Consider the following 15351-nt stretch of genomic DNA (forward strand, 5'->3'; position numbering starts at 1 on the left):
TGAGAAAGCAATGGCTTTATACTTTGCATGTAACAATTGTTGTTAGCTAACGTTACTTGTTCGCTCTCACACACATCTATATCAATGGTCTTGTGTTGCACACTATGAATTCAGTTGTATTTTATTTCCCTCTTCTGTGTTCTCTGTATTGTGCAGCATAAGCATTCTCCGAATAATAATAATGGTGGGTCATTATTGAAACGAGCCAAATTGGCCCATAATGGACAGGAAAAGGAGGACATGAACTGTGAGGTCATATCCTGGCGTGTCGATGGTGAGCACCCCTAGCCAAATGCCGCGTTCAAGACAACTCGGAACCCGGAGACGCTGACATTTCTGACTTGGAAACTCGTTGAGAAAGATGAGCACTGAGTTTCCCCACTTGGAAAGTATCAAAATCAACCAATAGGAAGCTTCACGCTTTTTTTTCTTTGCATACGTTTATCAGAGGTTCCGATTTCAGAGTTGTCTTGAAAGCACCATAATACATCAGACTTGATAGCAAGGTCTCAGTCTGAAACAAAGCAATATAATTACTTGGAATGTTTTTATTTTTTACAATTTTATTTCACCTTTACTTTAACTAGGTAGTCCAGTTGAGAACAAGTTCTCATTTACAACTGCGACCTGGCCAAGATAAAGCAAAGCAGTGTGACAAAAACACAGCATTACACATGGAATAAACAAACATGCATTCAATAACACAATAGAAAAAAAGTATATTTAGCGCCGCACCCCGCAGCTATTTGCCCAAGCCCCCCCAGCTTCTCCTTCACCCAAAACCAGATAGCAGATGTTCTGAAAGAGCTGCAGAACCTGGACCCGTACAAATCAGCTGGGCTAGACAATCTGGACCCTCTCTTTCTAAAGTGCTGTGGGCAGCTGGGAGGAGGTGCTCTTATTCTCCATGGACTTTAGTGTCCCAAAACCTTTAGAGCTACAGGATGCAAATTTCTGTTTGAAAAAGCTAGTCTTTGCTTTCCTGACCGACTGTGTATTGGTTCCTGACTTCCCTGAAAAGTTGCATATCGCGGGGACTATTCGATGCTAGTGCAGTCTGCCACAGGATGTTTTTGTGCTGGTCGAGGGCAGTTGGGTCTGGAGTGAACCAAGGGAAATATCTGTTCTTAGTTCTACATTTCTTGAAAGGGGCATGCTTTTTTAAGGTGGTGAGGAAATTACTTTTAAAGAATGACCAGGCGTCCTCTACTGACGGGATGAGGTCAATATCCTTCTAGGATACCTGGGCCAGGTCGATTAGAAAGGCCTGATCACAGAACTGTTTTAGGGAGCGTTTGACAGTGATGAGTGGTGGTCTTTGACCACAGACCCATAGCGGATGCAGCCAATAAGGCAGTGATCGCTGAGATCCTGATTGAAAACAGCAGAGGTGTATTTGGAGGGCAGGTTGGTCAGGATAATATATATGAGGGTGCCCATGTTTATGGATTTAGGGTTGTACCTGGTGGGTACCTTGATGATTTATGTGAGATTGAGGGCATCTATCTTAGATTGTAGGACGGCCGGGGTGTTTAGCATGTCCCAGTTTAGGTCACCTAACAGAACGAACTCTGAAGATAGATAGGGGGCAATCAATTCACATATGGTGTCCAGGGCACTGCTGGGAGCTGAGGGGGGTCTATAACAGGCGGCAACAGTGAGAGACTTATTTCTGGAGAGATTCATATTTTTTTAAATGTAATTTTTTTTTACGCCTTATTCTCCCCAATTTTGTGGTATCCAATTGTTTAGTAGCTACTATCTTGTCTCATCGCTACAACTCCCTTACGGGCATACTGCTTCTTAACACAGTGCCATCCAACCCGAAATCCAGCCGCACCAATGTGTTGGAGGAAACACCGTGCACCTGGCAACCTTGGTTAGCGTGCACTGCGCCCGGCGCGCCACAGGAGTCGCTGGTGCGCGATGAGACAAGGATTTCCCTTACCGGCCAAACCCTCCCTAACCCGGACGACGCTAGGCCAATTTGTGCGTCGCACCACGGAAGGTTGCAAGTTCAAACCCCCGAGCTGACAAGGTACAAATCTGTCCTTCTGCCCCTGAACAGGCAGTTAACCCACTGTTCCTAGTCATTGAAAATAAGAATGTGTTCTTAACTGACTTGCCTAAGTTAAATAAAGGTAAAATCTTTATTTTTTTATTTACATTTCTATTTAATTTTTTAAATCGGCCGATTAATCGGCATCGGCTTTTTTGGTCCTCCAATAATCGGTATCGGCGTTGAAAAATCATAATCGGTCGACCTCTAGTCCTTATACAAACTATCCACAGGAAAGTATTATTAAACCGACATTTCAAAACACTGATACTGCCGTTAAGATTTCAATCTCCTGGCACATGGGCAAAACCATATAAACACCTACAAGAGCTTGGTAGGTATGCGTGCATCATGTGCATGTACTTACATTGTGCACGTGTATCCGTGCATGTACTTGGCGTGTGTACATGATTAACGAACAAGTTGTGAGAGCCACGCACAGAAACACAAATTTTGAAGTGCGATTAATAATACTTTCCTATGGATATTTTATTTCAGATTTCCAACAATATAAGGATGAAATCAGTGGACACTAGGTAGACTAAATTCAAATGAAGTTTATTCAACTTTCTGACATGTAAAGGAGCTGTTCACTATTTTAGAAGATTCAAATTAGAGAGTGGAGGCTTGTCCAGTCCACACTCAGAGTTAGAGTAGGCACCCCTCTGAAAATGTTAATCCAAATCAGAAAATGATTTACCTTGAGGGAGAGTGTATAAATATGTACTTACTTTGAAATAATTCAATTTGCCTGCAATCCACACTTTGGGTTTATTTACACAGCCACTACTACCAGTTTTCATTTTATCCTTATCCTCTTATCCCTTTTTTCTATCAGAAATCAGGGCCCCCTCCTCTCGAGGGGCAGGCAGCCTCTCCTCTTCCACTCTGGAGAGACTGAAGGGCTTCGTCTGCCCTAGTGAGCCCCAAGGCAGAGGCCCTCCTGGGCCCGGGAATGCGGGTGGCGGGTCTGAGGATGCAGATGGTGGGCTTGAGGATGCAGGTGGTAGGCCTGGTGATGTAGGCGATGGGTGTGCTCATGGAGGTAATGGGCCTGGGGATGTAGAAGGTAGGGAGGCTGTGGCCCACAGAGAAATGACTGGCGATAAAGAGAGACAGAAAAGCGAAGAAGAGGAGTGGCGGAGTCCAGAGCCATCATCCAAAAAACAGGTAGGAGATAATCATTACCTTTCTCTTTGATTTTCTCCTAATTAATTGTATTCTGTAAGTTTGAAACTGTATGTTAAAGTTGCACTATGTAAAAATCGCTCCGGCATTAACTAGTTGCTAAAATTCGAATAGTTTGCTTAATTTCAGTTTGTGACAAAAGAAGCAAGTATAGTGTAAAGAGTCATTGTACCGTCTACACTGCTGTGAAGTATGTTCTCCATAACCAAAAATATTGTATTTTCAGCTGTTTGAAGCTGCTGTACAAAACCAAAAGTAAAAGATGCAAAAATTAAACTTAAGAACAGGAAGCATAGCAATAGTACACATATATAACAGATCTAACGCTTCTTACTTGCTTTCAATTTGAATGACACATCTATAACACATTTCTATGTGAATTTGGTCATGTCACCCAAAAAGTAACATATTGCAGCTTTAAATGGAAACTTTATTGTTGTGATCCTTCCTAGGCTCTCGGCCTCATTCAGTTTGCCAAGCCAGGAGAAGGAAGAAGAAGAAGAAGAAGGGGGGGTGTAATGAAGACTCCTCCAGGAGTAGGGGGTGAAGTCTCTGTGACCAGTGCCCCCTGTGGGATCTCTAAGAGTGGGTACACTCCTCTGGAGCAGCAGTACCTGCAGATTAAAGAGCAACATAAAGACGCTCTATTGGCTGTGGAGTGTGGATACAAGTACAGGTTCTTTGGCGAGGACGCAGAGGTGAGAGGCGTGTGTGTAGAGCGGTGAAGAAGCTGAACATCTTCTGTTACCTGGACTATAAATTCCTGATGTGTGTTAATCAATGTGTGTATGTAGATCGCAGATGTTTAGCTCCCTTGCTGTCACTGGTTTGTGTGTGTGTGTAGAAAGCAGCGAAGCAGCTGAACATCTTCTGTCACCTGGACCATAACTTCATGACGTGTAGCATTCCCACACACCGCTTGTTCGTTCACGTACGACGCCTTGTCTCCCAGGGCCACAAGGTGTGGAACAGGGCAGATTCAAGGTTCTCCATTCAGGCCCATTACTGTTGCAACTCATTATCGAAGTCAAAGGGCAGACAGAGTATTTTAAGTAATGCAATGTGAAATGTTTTAGGCATACAGTTAAATGTCACCATAGCCTTTGTTTATGTGTGATGTTATTGTCTGCCACAGATTAATTATTAATTTAGGAAGAAAAATAATTATTTGTCAGTGATGACAGATGTTAGTGTGTCTGATTTACGTTTGATTGACTGTGATTGGTTCTCTCACCTCAGGTGGGCGTGGTGAAGCAGACAGAGACGTCGGCCATTAAGGCCTCCGGAGCCAATAAGAACACTTTGTTCACCCGCCAACTCAGCGCTCTCTACACAAAGTCTACACTGGTGGGGGAGGGTATCCTTACATATGCTGGTGTGTGTGTTGTGTTATTCACCATATCCATACAGGTGATGTATGGACCGGGCATAAGAGTAGTCAACTGCTCACAGCTGCAGTAGTTTCCTCCTGTGTGTGATGACTTCAGCCCACTATAGTGTGCTTATTGACCCTTGACCCTGGGTATCAGACGTCAACCCAGTGCATAGTCTGGTTGATGTGGAGGAGGGGGAGTGTGATGATGTGGTGACAGATCCTCCAGAGAGCTACCTGCTCTGTCTCAGTGAGACCTGGGATAAACCCAGAAAACAACTAACCATTGGGCTGGTGGTGAGTACACACTCAATTGTACGCACATGGGCTCAATGTGGGGTAATTCAGACCTGAGTTATATGCACGTAAATGGAACTTCATTCCCCATTTTACGCACTTTTCTCTCTAAGCGTATTCTTTACACATGTGGAAACCATGAATAAAATTGCGCGAACCTGCCGGTTCCAAGTGGAAAAAGCATTTACTTCATTTTTTTTTAACGATAGAAATAACAGCATACTCCATGCATGCGTAATCAGTTTGGATAAGGTGATTGTGTATAGGCCAAATAACAATTGTTTTAGATCTATGTTACCTTATCACTGGATATTAATGTCAAACCAGTCACGGTAGGAAATGGAAAAGCATATCAACATGTATTCTTTATGCTCGAAGATGGCGCTGGAGACGATTTCTGCCGTTTCATGGGCTCTTAACCAACCGTGCTATTTTGTTCGTTTTTTTTTGGTGCATAATGTTGCTACTACCGTCTCTTATGACCGAAAATAGCTTCTGGAAATCAGAACAGCGATTACTCACCTTGAACTGGACGAAGTATTTCTCTTTAATGAGTCGGACGAGAGGGATTTACTCCAGACACCCGAACAGGCCCTCATCCCGTCATTTGCAGGAGAAAGAAACAGAAAAGATAACAGGGAAAGAGATTGGAGTGCCTTGTGAGGATCTGCCGAAAAGTGGGTAATCTGCCCTTGCCATCCGTACTACTGGCCAACGTACAATCGCTCGAAAATAAATTGGGACAAGCTCAAAGCATGTATATCCTACCAACTGAACATCAATAACTGTCATATCTTATATTTCACCAAGTCATGGCTGAACGACGACATGATTAACATACAGCTGGCAGGTTACACACTGCATCGGCAAGATAGAACAGTTCTTTTGCCCATCTTAATTTTTATTGGTCAGTCTGAGATATGGCTTCTATATGTAGATATCCCATTAAAAATCAGATGTTTCGAGCTACAGTAGTCATTTACAACATGAACAATGTCTACAATGTATTTCTGATCAATTTGGTGTTATTTTATGGGTCAAAAAAATTAGCTTTTCTTTCAAAAACAAGGACATCTTAAGTGACCCTAAACTTTTGAACGGTAGTGTACATTTATTTGTCTATTTTTTTTAAAGCCCTGTCAAGTTCGTTTTTGACTATTGCTATCATTGACAGCCATTTTCGGTGCATTTTTGGTGCACGATATCTAAGGATGTTTCGAGTTTGTTTGCCTGAGGTAGAGTTTCTAATGATAAGCTGTAGACCACATGATCTACCAAGAGTTTTTCATCTGTATTTTTCATAGCTGTCTACCTACCACCAGCACCACTGATGCTGGCACTAAGACCACACTCAATGAGCTGTACACCACCAAAAGCAAACAGGAAAATGCTCCATGAGGCGGCACTCCTAGTGGCCGGGGACTCTAATGCAGGGAAACTTAAATCTGTTTTACCTCATTTTTGTCAGCAAGTTAAATGTGCAACCAGATGGGGGAAAAAAACTCTCGACCACCTTTATGCCACACACAGAGACATGTACAAAGCTATCCCTCTGCATCCATTTGGCAAAGCTGACCATAATTCTATCCTCCTGATTACCTACAAGAAAAAACTCAACCAGGAAGTACCAGTGACTCTCTCTCAGTAAGGAAGTGGTCACATAAGTACAAGCTACAGGTCTGTTTTGCTAGCACAGACTGGAATATGTTCCGGGATTCCTCCGATGGCGTTGAGTACACCATCAGTCAATGGCTTCATCAGTAAGTACATCGAGGAAATCATCCCCACAGTGACTGTACGTACATACCCCAACCAGATACCATGGATTACAGGCAACCTCTGCACTGAGCTAAAGGGTAGAGCTGCCACTTTCAAGGAGCGTGACTCTAACCTGGAAGTTTTATAAGAAATCTCTCTATGCCCTCCGACGAACCATCAAACAGGCAAAGCGTCAATATAGGATTAAGATCGAATCATACAACACTGGCTCCAACGCTTGTTGGATGTGGCAGAGCCGAGATCTGCCCAGTGGGACAAGCTAAATTACTTCTATGCTCGCTTCGAGGCAAGTAACACTGAAACATGCATGAGAACACCAGCTGTTCTGGACAACTGTGCTATTCATTGACTACAGCTAAGCGTTCAACAACATAGTGCCCTCAAAGCTCATCAATGAGCTAAGGACCCTTGGACTAAACACCTCCCTCTGCAACTGAATCCTAAACTTTCTGACGGGCCGCCCCCAGGTGGTGAGGGTAGGTAACAACACATCCGCCACGCTGATCCTTAACATGGGGTCCCCTCCTGTACTCTCTGTTCACTCATAATTGCATGGCCAGGCACGACTCCAACACCATCATTAAGTTTGCCTAAGACAACAGTGGTAGGCCTGATCACCGACAACGACGAGACAGCATTTTGGAAGGAGGTCAGAGACCTGGCCTTGTGGTGCCAGGGCAACAACCACTCCCTCAATGTGATCAAGACAAAGGTGATGATTGTGGACTACAGGAGAAGGAGAACTGAGTATGCCCCCATTCTCATCTATGGGGCTGCAGTGGATCAGGTTGAGAGCTTCAAGTTCCTTTGTGTCCACATCACCAACAAATTAACATGGTCCAAGCACACCATGACAGTTGTGAAGAGGGCACGACAAATAATTTTCTCCCTCAGGAGACTGGAAAATATTTGGCATGTGTCCTCAGATCCTCAAAAGGTTCTACAGCTGCACCATTGAGAGCATCCTGACTGGTTGCATCACTGCCTGGTATGGCAAGTGCTCGGCCTCCGACTGCAAGGCACTACAGAGGGTAGTACGTACGGCCCAGTACATCACTGGGGCCAAGCTTCCTGCTATCCAGGACCTCTATACCAGGCGGTGTCAGTTAGGCCATAAAAATGGTCAAAGACTCCAGTCAACATATGCTAATCTCATTAGCCTACGTTAGCTCAACCGTCCCGTGGGGGACCCACCGATCCTGTAGAGGTTTGAATTATTTCTTATTTTCATTGATTTAAAATTTTTTTTTCTTAACTGTATTGTTGGCTTGCTAAGTAAGCGTTTTCCTTTTAATGTCTACACCTGTCTACACCTGTCTACACCTGTTGGCTGATGTGACAAATACATTTTTTATTTGAAATGATGGGTATGCCCCTTTCCTCAGTGAAGTATAAAATGCTGTGCCATTATGCTGAATTTTAATGGTATGGCCTTTATAACTTGCAGGGATGAGAAATAGGGAGCCAATTTGTTTACAGCACTTATTTCCATGACTGGTCACAACTTATTTTCTCATGGCTCACTCTTGTCCCTCTGCTCAGACATATGGTGAGCGATATGTTTGGAACCTCAAATCACAGTTTCGAATCGCAATACGTATCGTGAGGTCCCTGTTAATTCCCAGCCCTAGTTTTCTTCAATTTGTAGGCTATAAGTTAAATATTATTAGCCACTATCGGTAGCGACCATAAGTAATTAATAAATATTTAATAATTTAGTGTTTGTTTCCTTACATTCATAGAATTCCATTCCTTTGTTTGACTTAGCCTAACTTTATTTGTTTCTTCAGTAAACGCTGTCCTGTTATTGAGGGTCAAGTAACAGTGGATACTATTTTATGAAGGCCAATTACAAATATAGTAAAAATAAATCGCGACATGTACAGTAAGCTTATTAAACCATTACTTTGAACTTGACGCACGGCGCAAGACTTGGCACTTGTCATCGCACAGTTTCATGATCACTGTGGGAAATTAGGGTATATTTGATCATACTATTCTCCATATTATAATTATATTACTTCCAATTTTACAATTTGATGAACTGAATATGGAAGCTTTCAGAATTAATCATTTCTGCGTAAAGGCTCTGTTTTTCTATTCCATTCCGTTTACCTTTCTTTCCTCTGTCTGTGTAGTTGTTCCTGAGGGTCGCTATCAATAGTGGATAATATTAGGCAAAAGTAGTGCAATAATTTGGTACCTGCAGCCTATTTGAATCATTATATAACTCAGACCACACTTAGCAGTTTATACCTGGAGCTTGGTGCACGGTTCACAAGGACTGGACCGTTGTCATTACAGTTCCATGATTATTGAGGAATAGGGTAGATTTATAGGACTATTATTCAACCCCTATTGTGCACTTTTCTCACTTTCCAATATTTTATGGATTGAACCACTTTAAAAAAAAAAAATCTATATATTTTGTATGTAAAGGCTTTGTAAACTATTTTTCATTATCCATACATACTTTCCTAACCCTAAAAAAAATATTCTGATCTTGTATATTATTTAGTCTACCAATTGGTGCTGAAATGGAGATATATATATATATATATATCTCTCTTAACCCGTTCTCTCAATGTATTCTAGTTAGTCTGCCGCCAAAATTCAAAATAAAGAGGAACAGTATTTAAAGGGATGGCTTAGGATAAGTGTCCTGAAAACACCACAAAAATATGTTCGCCAGCAAGTGGGCAGATTTTCAGCGGTTTAATTAAATGTATTCATTGTGCGCCAGAGAGCCACACTTGCAGAGCGCATTACGCACCTGCATAAGATACTGTAAGTCTGAATACCAACTACTAAGAAGTGCGTAGGAAAGGTGTGCATAGGAAATGTATATCTTTCCTAAGTCTGAATCGGGCCAATAGTGACTGGCAAAAATTGCTGTGTGTTTGTATGTGTGTTAGGCGGTGCAGCCCAGTACAGGTGACGTGCTGTTGGATTGTTTTGTGGACGGCTCAACGCGTTGTGAGCTGGAGGGGCGAGTCTTAAAGGTCAACCCTGTAGAGATCCTGGTGCCCTCTGACCTCTCAGTCTCCTCCCACCGACTGCTGCAGAGCATCGTCACCGCCAGGTAACCTCTAACCCTGACGTCTCATTCTCCTCAGGCTGCTGAAGAGCACTAAAAGCGTTTGTTTTCTACAAAAGCAAAGGTGATGCATCTCCCAAATAGACTGGGACATCAACAACAGCCTAGTTTCTGGTTGGTTTGGAAAATAGACATGAATACATTTGACCTCTTACACAGCCTGATTCTGCTCTGACCTCTGCATATATTAAAGTATTTTCATTTTATAGCATGCAATGAGCGGGAGGGAGATTCAGAATAGTGATGGGGCTGGGATTCAAACCCACGTTGGGGTTGTGCATGTGTACTACAGGTGGTGGTGTTTCCCGCTAGACCAGCCTAGGGCACAACCTCTGCAGTTGTGCCGTCTCTGACTGGGTGGCAGTGCTAGGTGCTGAACACTAGGGGGAAGTAAACGTCTGTCAGAGAGAGAGCGAGTGTGAGAGATACGGTGCTCGCCTATGATCTACCCTTTAACCCAGAGTTAATTTAAAGTCATTGTTCTGGTAAGCATGAGTTTCCACTACATTTTTTACACCAGTCAATTCCTTTTTAAATTCATGAGGGGATGTGAACAAGCAAACGTTGTACGTTCTCTAAGGCTCTCAACTCCATTCGTCTTAAAACATGGCTCCCCAACCCTGTTCCTGGGTTTCGCTCCAACCCCAATCTAGCACACCTGATTCTGATAGCTGGTTCATAAGCAAATCGGTTTACTTACAACTGGTTGGAGTGAAAACGTACTGGGGGGTAGCACTCCAGGGACAAGATTGGGCAGCCCTGATGTAAAGATTTACTCCTCACTGCTGATGGTCTCTGGGTGATGTCATTTATGAGTGAGTGGCTGCAGGATGCAGGAATGTCTTCTGCACTCTTAACTTTCCTTCTCTCCCATCCCTTTCCCTTTCTATTCACACTCTTCTGACCAACTTCCCACCTGCTGTCATCTCTATTCTTTCTCTCATTCTGTCCCTTTCTCCCTCATCTTTCAATCATTTTTCATTAATACTCATTTTTTTTCCCTCTTCCATTCTCTTTGTTCTCATTTTCTGACTTCTCTCTTTCTTTCACAGCTTTCTCTTCTTTCTCTTATTCCATTCTGCCATGTTTGTGAATCTCTTAACCTGATCTCCTCTGCCCTCTCTTCTGTTGAAGAGGGTGTGGTGTGTGTCAAAAAGCAGATGTCACTTTCTCCTGACCTTGTGAATTTCATGTGCATTGTCTGAAAGTTGTTTTATATGGTTAGCCTGGTGTGTTTTATTTTATTTAATCTTTATTTAACTAGGCAAGTCAGTTAAGAACAAATTCTTATTTACAATGACCGCCTAACCCGGACGATCCTGGGCCAATTGTGCGCCGCCGTATGCGACTCCCAATCACGGCTGTTTGCCTGGAATCGAGCCATGGTCTGTAGTGACGCCTCTAGCACTGAAATGCAGTGCCTTAGACCGCTGCGCCACTCGGGAGCCCTATATTGTGTGGATATCATCTTCTGCATGATGACATGTGTTTTAGCATCTCTGGGTGCTACTAATGTTAACTTGTCTCTGGGGTGGGCTAGCCAGAGAGGCCCCTTAGTAACGGTCTCTGTGTGGTTGTCACATGGCTGTCGAGTGCCCAGTTAATGAGATCCTGGGAGGGTTCCAATGTAGGTGCTGTGTGAAGTCTTTCACTCTGCTAAAATGTAAGACCCTTAACATTTTCACTGTAATATTCACATGCATAGGGTTGCAAAATTCCACCTGTGATTTCTGGAAAACTTTCCCCAATTCCCAGGTTAAAGGAATTTTGCAACCATACAAATGCACACACTGATGTCAGTGTTGGACTTGTGAGGTTTTCCAGAAATCACGGGTGGAATTTGGGGAATTTTGCAACCCTACCCATGTGAATGTTACGGTGAAAATAAGTATTCAAACCCTTTTGTTATGGCAAGCCTAAATAAGTACAGAAGAACATTTTTTGCTTAACATGTTACAATTGTAGAATAGTGAGAATTCACTTTGTCTACGGATGACAGAGAATGAGTGTAGGGGTCTATGATCCTACTCTTGATATACCATCTAACTCCATTATCATGTGAACGCTATAAGGCCCGTAATCCTATCCAGTGGGTATGCCAAGGTTGCGAGCCTTGCGTCACCACTCGGAATCAAATCAAATGTATTTATATATCCCTTCTTACATCAGCTGATATATCAAAGTGCTGTACGGAAACCCAGCCTAAAACCCCAAACAACAAGCAATGCAGCTGAAGATGCACGGTGTATGTATTTTGTCCCCCTCACACCAAACGCGATCACGACACGCAGGTTAAAATATCAAAACAAACTCTGAACCAATTATATTAATTTGGGAACAAAAGCATTAAACATTTATGGACATTTAGCTAGCTAGCTAATTTGTCCTATTTAGGCAGCTTGCTGTTGCTAGCTAATTTGTCCTGGGATATAAACATTGTTGTTATTTTACCTGAAATGCGCAAGGTCCTCTACTCCACCAATTAATCCACACATAAAACGGTCATCCGAATCGTTTCTAGTCATCTCTCCTTTTTCTAGGCTTTTTCTTCTCTTGACTTTATTGCGACTGGCAACTTTCATAAGTTAGGTGCATTATCGCCACTGACCTCATTCGTCTGACCCCACGTGGGTATAACCAATGAGGAGATGTCACGTGGGTGACTTCTATTTTAGCCCTTGGCAACGCAGACGCTTGTTGGAGCGCGCAATAATTTAATAATATAGATTTCTAACAAGGAGCTAATATCTTGCAATCAATGGCCGAGCATTAAGTTATTGAGTTAACCTTAGCTCAGAGATGCACATTTGGAGACCAAGTATATATGCTATGTATGTTGTGAATAACATTTACCATTAGACATTTCACCAAATAATAATTCAAGAAATATTACTCAAATGTGAGAGCTACATTTAAAAGTAATCCGATTTATTACAGTTCCGCAATAAGAATACAATTAGCAAATGGTACATAAACAGAAATCTTCACGATAAAAATAATACAAAATAGTCCAAGTCTTAACAGCATAGAAAATTCACCACTATGATATACAAATGTAGATCAGTTTACCAATGACTCCACGATCAGTGTTTAAAACATGACCAACATCTGCTCTTTAATTACTTGTACTTTTTACTTTTACTTTTTTTTTAGTTATTTGTTTCTTAACTGCATTGTTGGTAAAGGGCTTGTAAGTAAGCATTTCACTGTAAGGTATACACCTGCTGTATTCGACGCATGTGACAAATAAAATTAGATTTGGATTTAAACCCAGTTTTTATTCTTCCAAGAGCACTAAAATCCCAGTATCTCCCATAGTCTAATTAACATCACTTTGCATGTCCCAAAACATTCAAACAAAAGGCATGACAGCACACGCATTCTTGGATCTACTCATCAAAAACCTTATCTAAATTATATTGGCGCATTCCTGTGTCGCTTGTCTTTGAACTTTCCAACGAACAGTCGGAAATAAAATCCATAGAATTTACAGTACAATGAAACATATCAAAATTAATAGCTCTTCATGAACTCTTGAAACAATCCAAACATGACAATTTAATTCACACTAACATTAAGTGTGACTCTCTCCTATGAGATGTAAATATACAGCCATCCGTCTGGATAAAGACATATTGAATAAACACTCCAGGCTGGTGTGTCAACAAGTCGCTAGACGTGTCTTCGTCACTGGCCTTCATCGTTCACATTTGTTCACTCTGTCTTCGACTACATATTAAGTTGCATGGATTCACTGTGAGCAGTAATAGTGTTTAGCATAATTTTTGAATGACTACCTCATCTCCGTACCCCACACATACAATTATCTGTGAGGTCCCTCAGTCGAGCAGTGAATTTCAAACACAGATTCAACCACAGACCAGGGAGGTTTTCCAATGCCTCGCAAAGATGTGCACTTATTGGTAGATGGGTAAAAATAAGAAAAGTAGACCATGAATATCCCTTTGAGCATGGTAATGTTATTTATTACACTTTGGATGGTGTATCAATACACCCAGTCACTACAAAGATACAGGCATCCTTCCTAACTCAGTTGATGGAGAGGAAGGAAACCGATCTGGGATTTCACCATGAGGCCAACGGTGACTTTATAGCAGTTAGAGTTGAATGACTGCAATAGGAGAAAACGGAGGATGGATCAACAACATTGTAGTTACTCCACAATACTAACCAGTGAGAAGAAGGAAGCCTGTACAGAATACAACAAACCCAAACCTTGCATCCTGTTTGAAGTAGTACTTTAGTGTCTTATTGCAAAAACCTCTTGACCTGAATACAGTGTTCTGTTTGGTGCAAAAAAAACTCTTTATAAAGCATAGTGATGGCTGCATCATGTTTTGGGTAATGCTTGTCATTGCTAAGGACTAGGATGTTTTTTAGGATAGAAAAGAAAAGGAATAGAGCTAAGCACAGGCAAAATCCTAGAGGAAGACATGGTTGTCTGCTTTCCAACAGACACTGGGAGACAAATTCACCTTTCAGCAGGACAATAACCTGAAACATAAGGTCAAGTATACACTGGAGTTGTTTACCAAGACGATATTGAATGTTCCTGAGTGGCCTAGTTTCAGTTTTGACTTAAATCGTCTTGAAAATCTATTGCAAGACTTGAAAATGGCTGTCAACGATAGTCAGCAATAGTCAACAACAAACTTGACATGTGTTTTTTACACTACCGTTCAAAAGTTTGGGGTCACTTAGAAACGTCCTTGTTTTTTAATGAAAAGTGCATTTTTTTGTACATTAAAATAACACCAAATTCATCAGAAATAGTGTAGACATTGTTAATGTTGTAAATGACTATTTCCAGCTTTTTAATAAAAAAAGAAGGCGTAGAGGCCCATTATCAGCAATCATCACTCTTGTGATGGTGGCATGTTGTTAGCTAATCCAAGTTTATCATTTTAAAAGGCTAACTGATCATTAGAAAACCCTTTTGTAATTATGTTAGCACAGCTGGAAACTGTTGTCCTGATTAAAGAAGCAATCAAACTGGCCTTCTTTAGACTAGTCGAGTATCTGGAGCATCAGTATGTGTGGGTTTGAATGGCCAGAAACAAAGACTTTCTTCTGAAACTCGTCAGTCTGGCCAAAATTCACCCAACTATGTGTGGGAAGCTTGTGGAAAGCTACTCGAAATGTTTGACCCAAGTTAAACAATTTAAAGGAAATGCTACCAAATACTAATTGAGTGTATGTGAACTTCTGACCCACTGGGAATGTGATGAAAGAAATAAAAGCTGAAATAAATAATTCTCTATTTTAAGAATGTAAAATGTCAGAATAATAAAGTGGTGATCCTAACTGACCTAAGATGGGAATTGTTACTAGGATTAAATGTCAGGAATTGTGAAATTGAGTTTAAATGTATTTGGCTAAGGTGTATGTAAACTTCTGACTTCAACTGTAGCCTTGTTATTGTTACTTTTTATTAAATGTTTTACTTTAGTTTATTTATTACACATTTCTTAACTCTTTCTTGAACTGCATTGTTGGTTAAGGGCTTGTAACCATTTCACATTAAGGTCTATGTTCTAC

The 15351-nt window shown here is 41.6% G+C and overlaps 1 protein-coding gene across 6 annotated transcripts in view; it reads left to right on the forward strand.

Moving 5' to 3' along the window:
* Positions 1–15351, forward strand: part of msh3 (mutS homolog 3 (E. coli)) — a 126955-nt gene that overhangs the window by 403 nt on the left and 111201 nt on the right. For all 6 annotated transcript variants that reach the window (XM_042320822.1, XM_042320817.1, XM_042320821.1 and 3 more), the window contains exons 2-8: positions 157–274; positions 2898–3229; positions 3700–3945; positions 4092–4208; positions 4487–4604; positions 4777–4916; positions 9611–9777. In XM_042320822.1, coding sequence (XP_042176756.1) covers positions 157–274; positions 2898–3229; positions 3700–3945; positions 4092–4208; positions 4487–4604; positions 4777–4916; positions 9611–9777 — 1238 coding nt within the window. The remainder of the gene's footprint in view (positions 1–156; positions 275–2897; positions 3230–3699; positions 3946–4091; positions 4209–4486; positions 4605–4776; positions 4917–9610; positions 9778–15351) is intronic.

The sequence above is a fragment of the Oncorhynchus tshawytscha genome, linkage group LG04 (assembly GCF_018296145.1).
Source record: "Oncorhynchus tshawytscha isolate Ot180627B linkage group LG04, Otsh_v2.0, whole genome shotgun sequence".
In the NCBI taxonomy this organism is placed as follows: domain Eukaryota; kingdom Metazoa; phylum Chordata; class Actinopteri; order Salmoniformes; family Salmonidae; genus Oncorhynchus; species Oncorhynchus tshawytscha.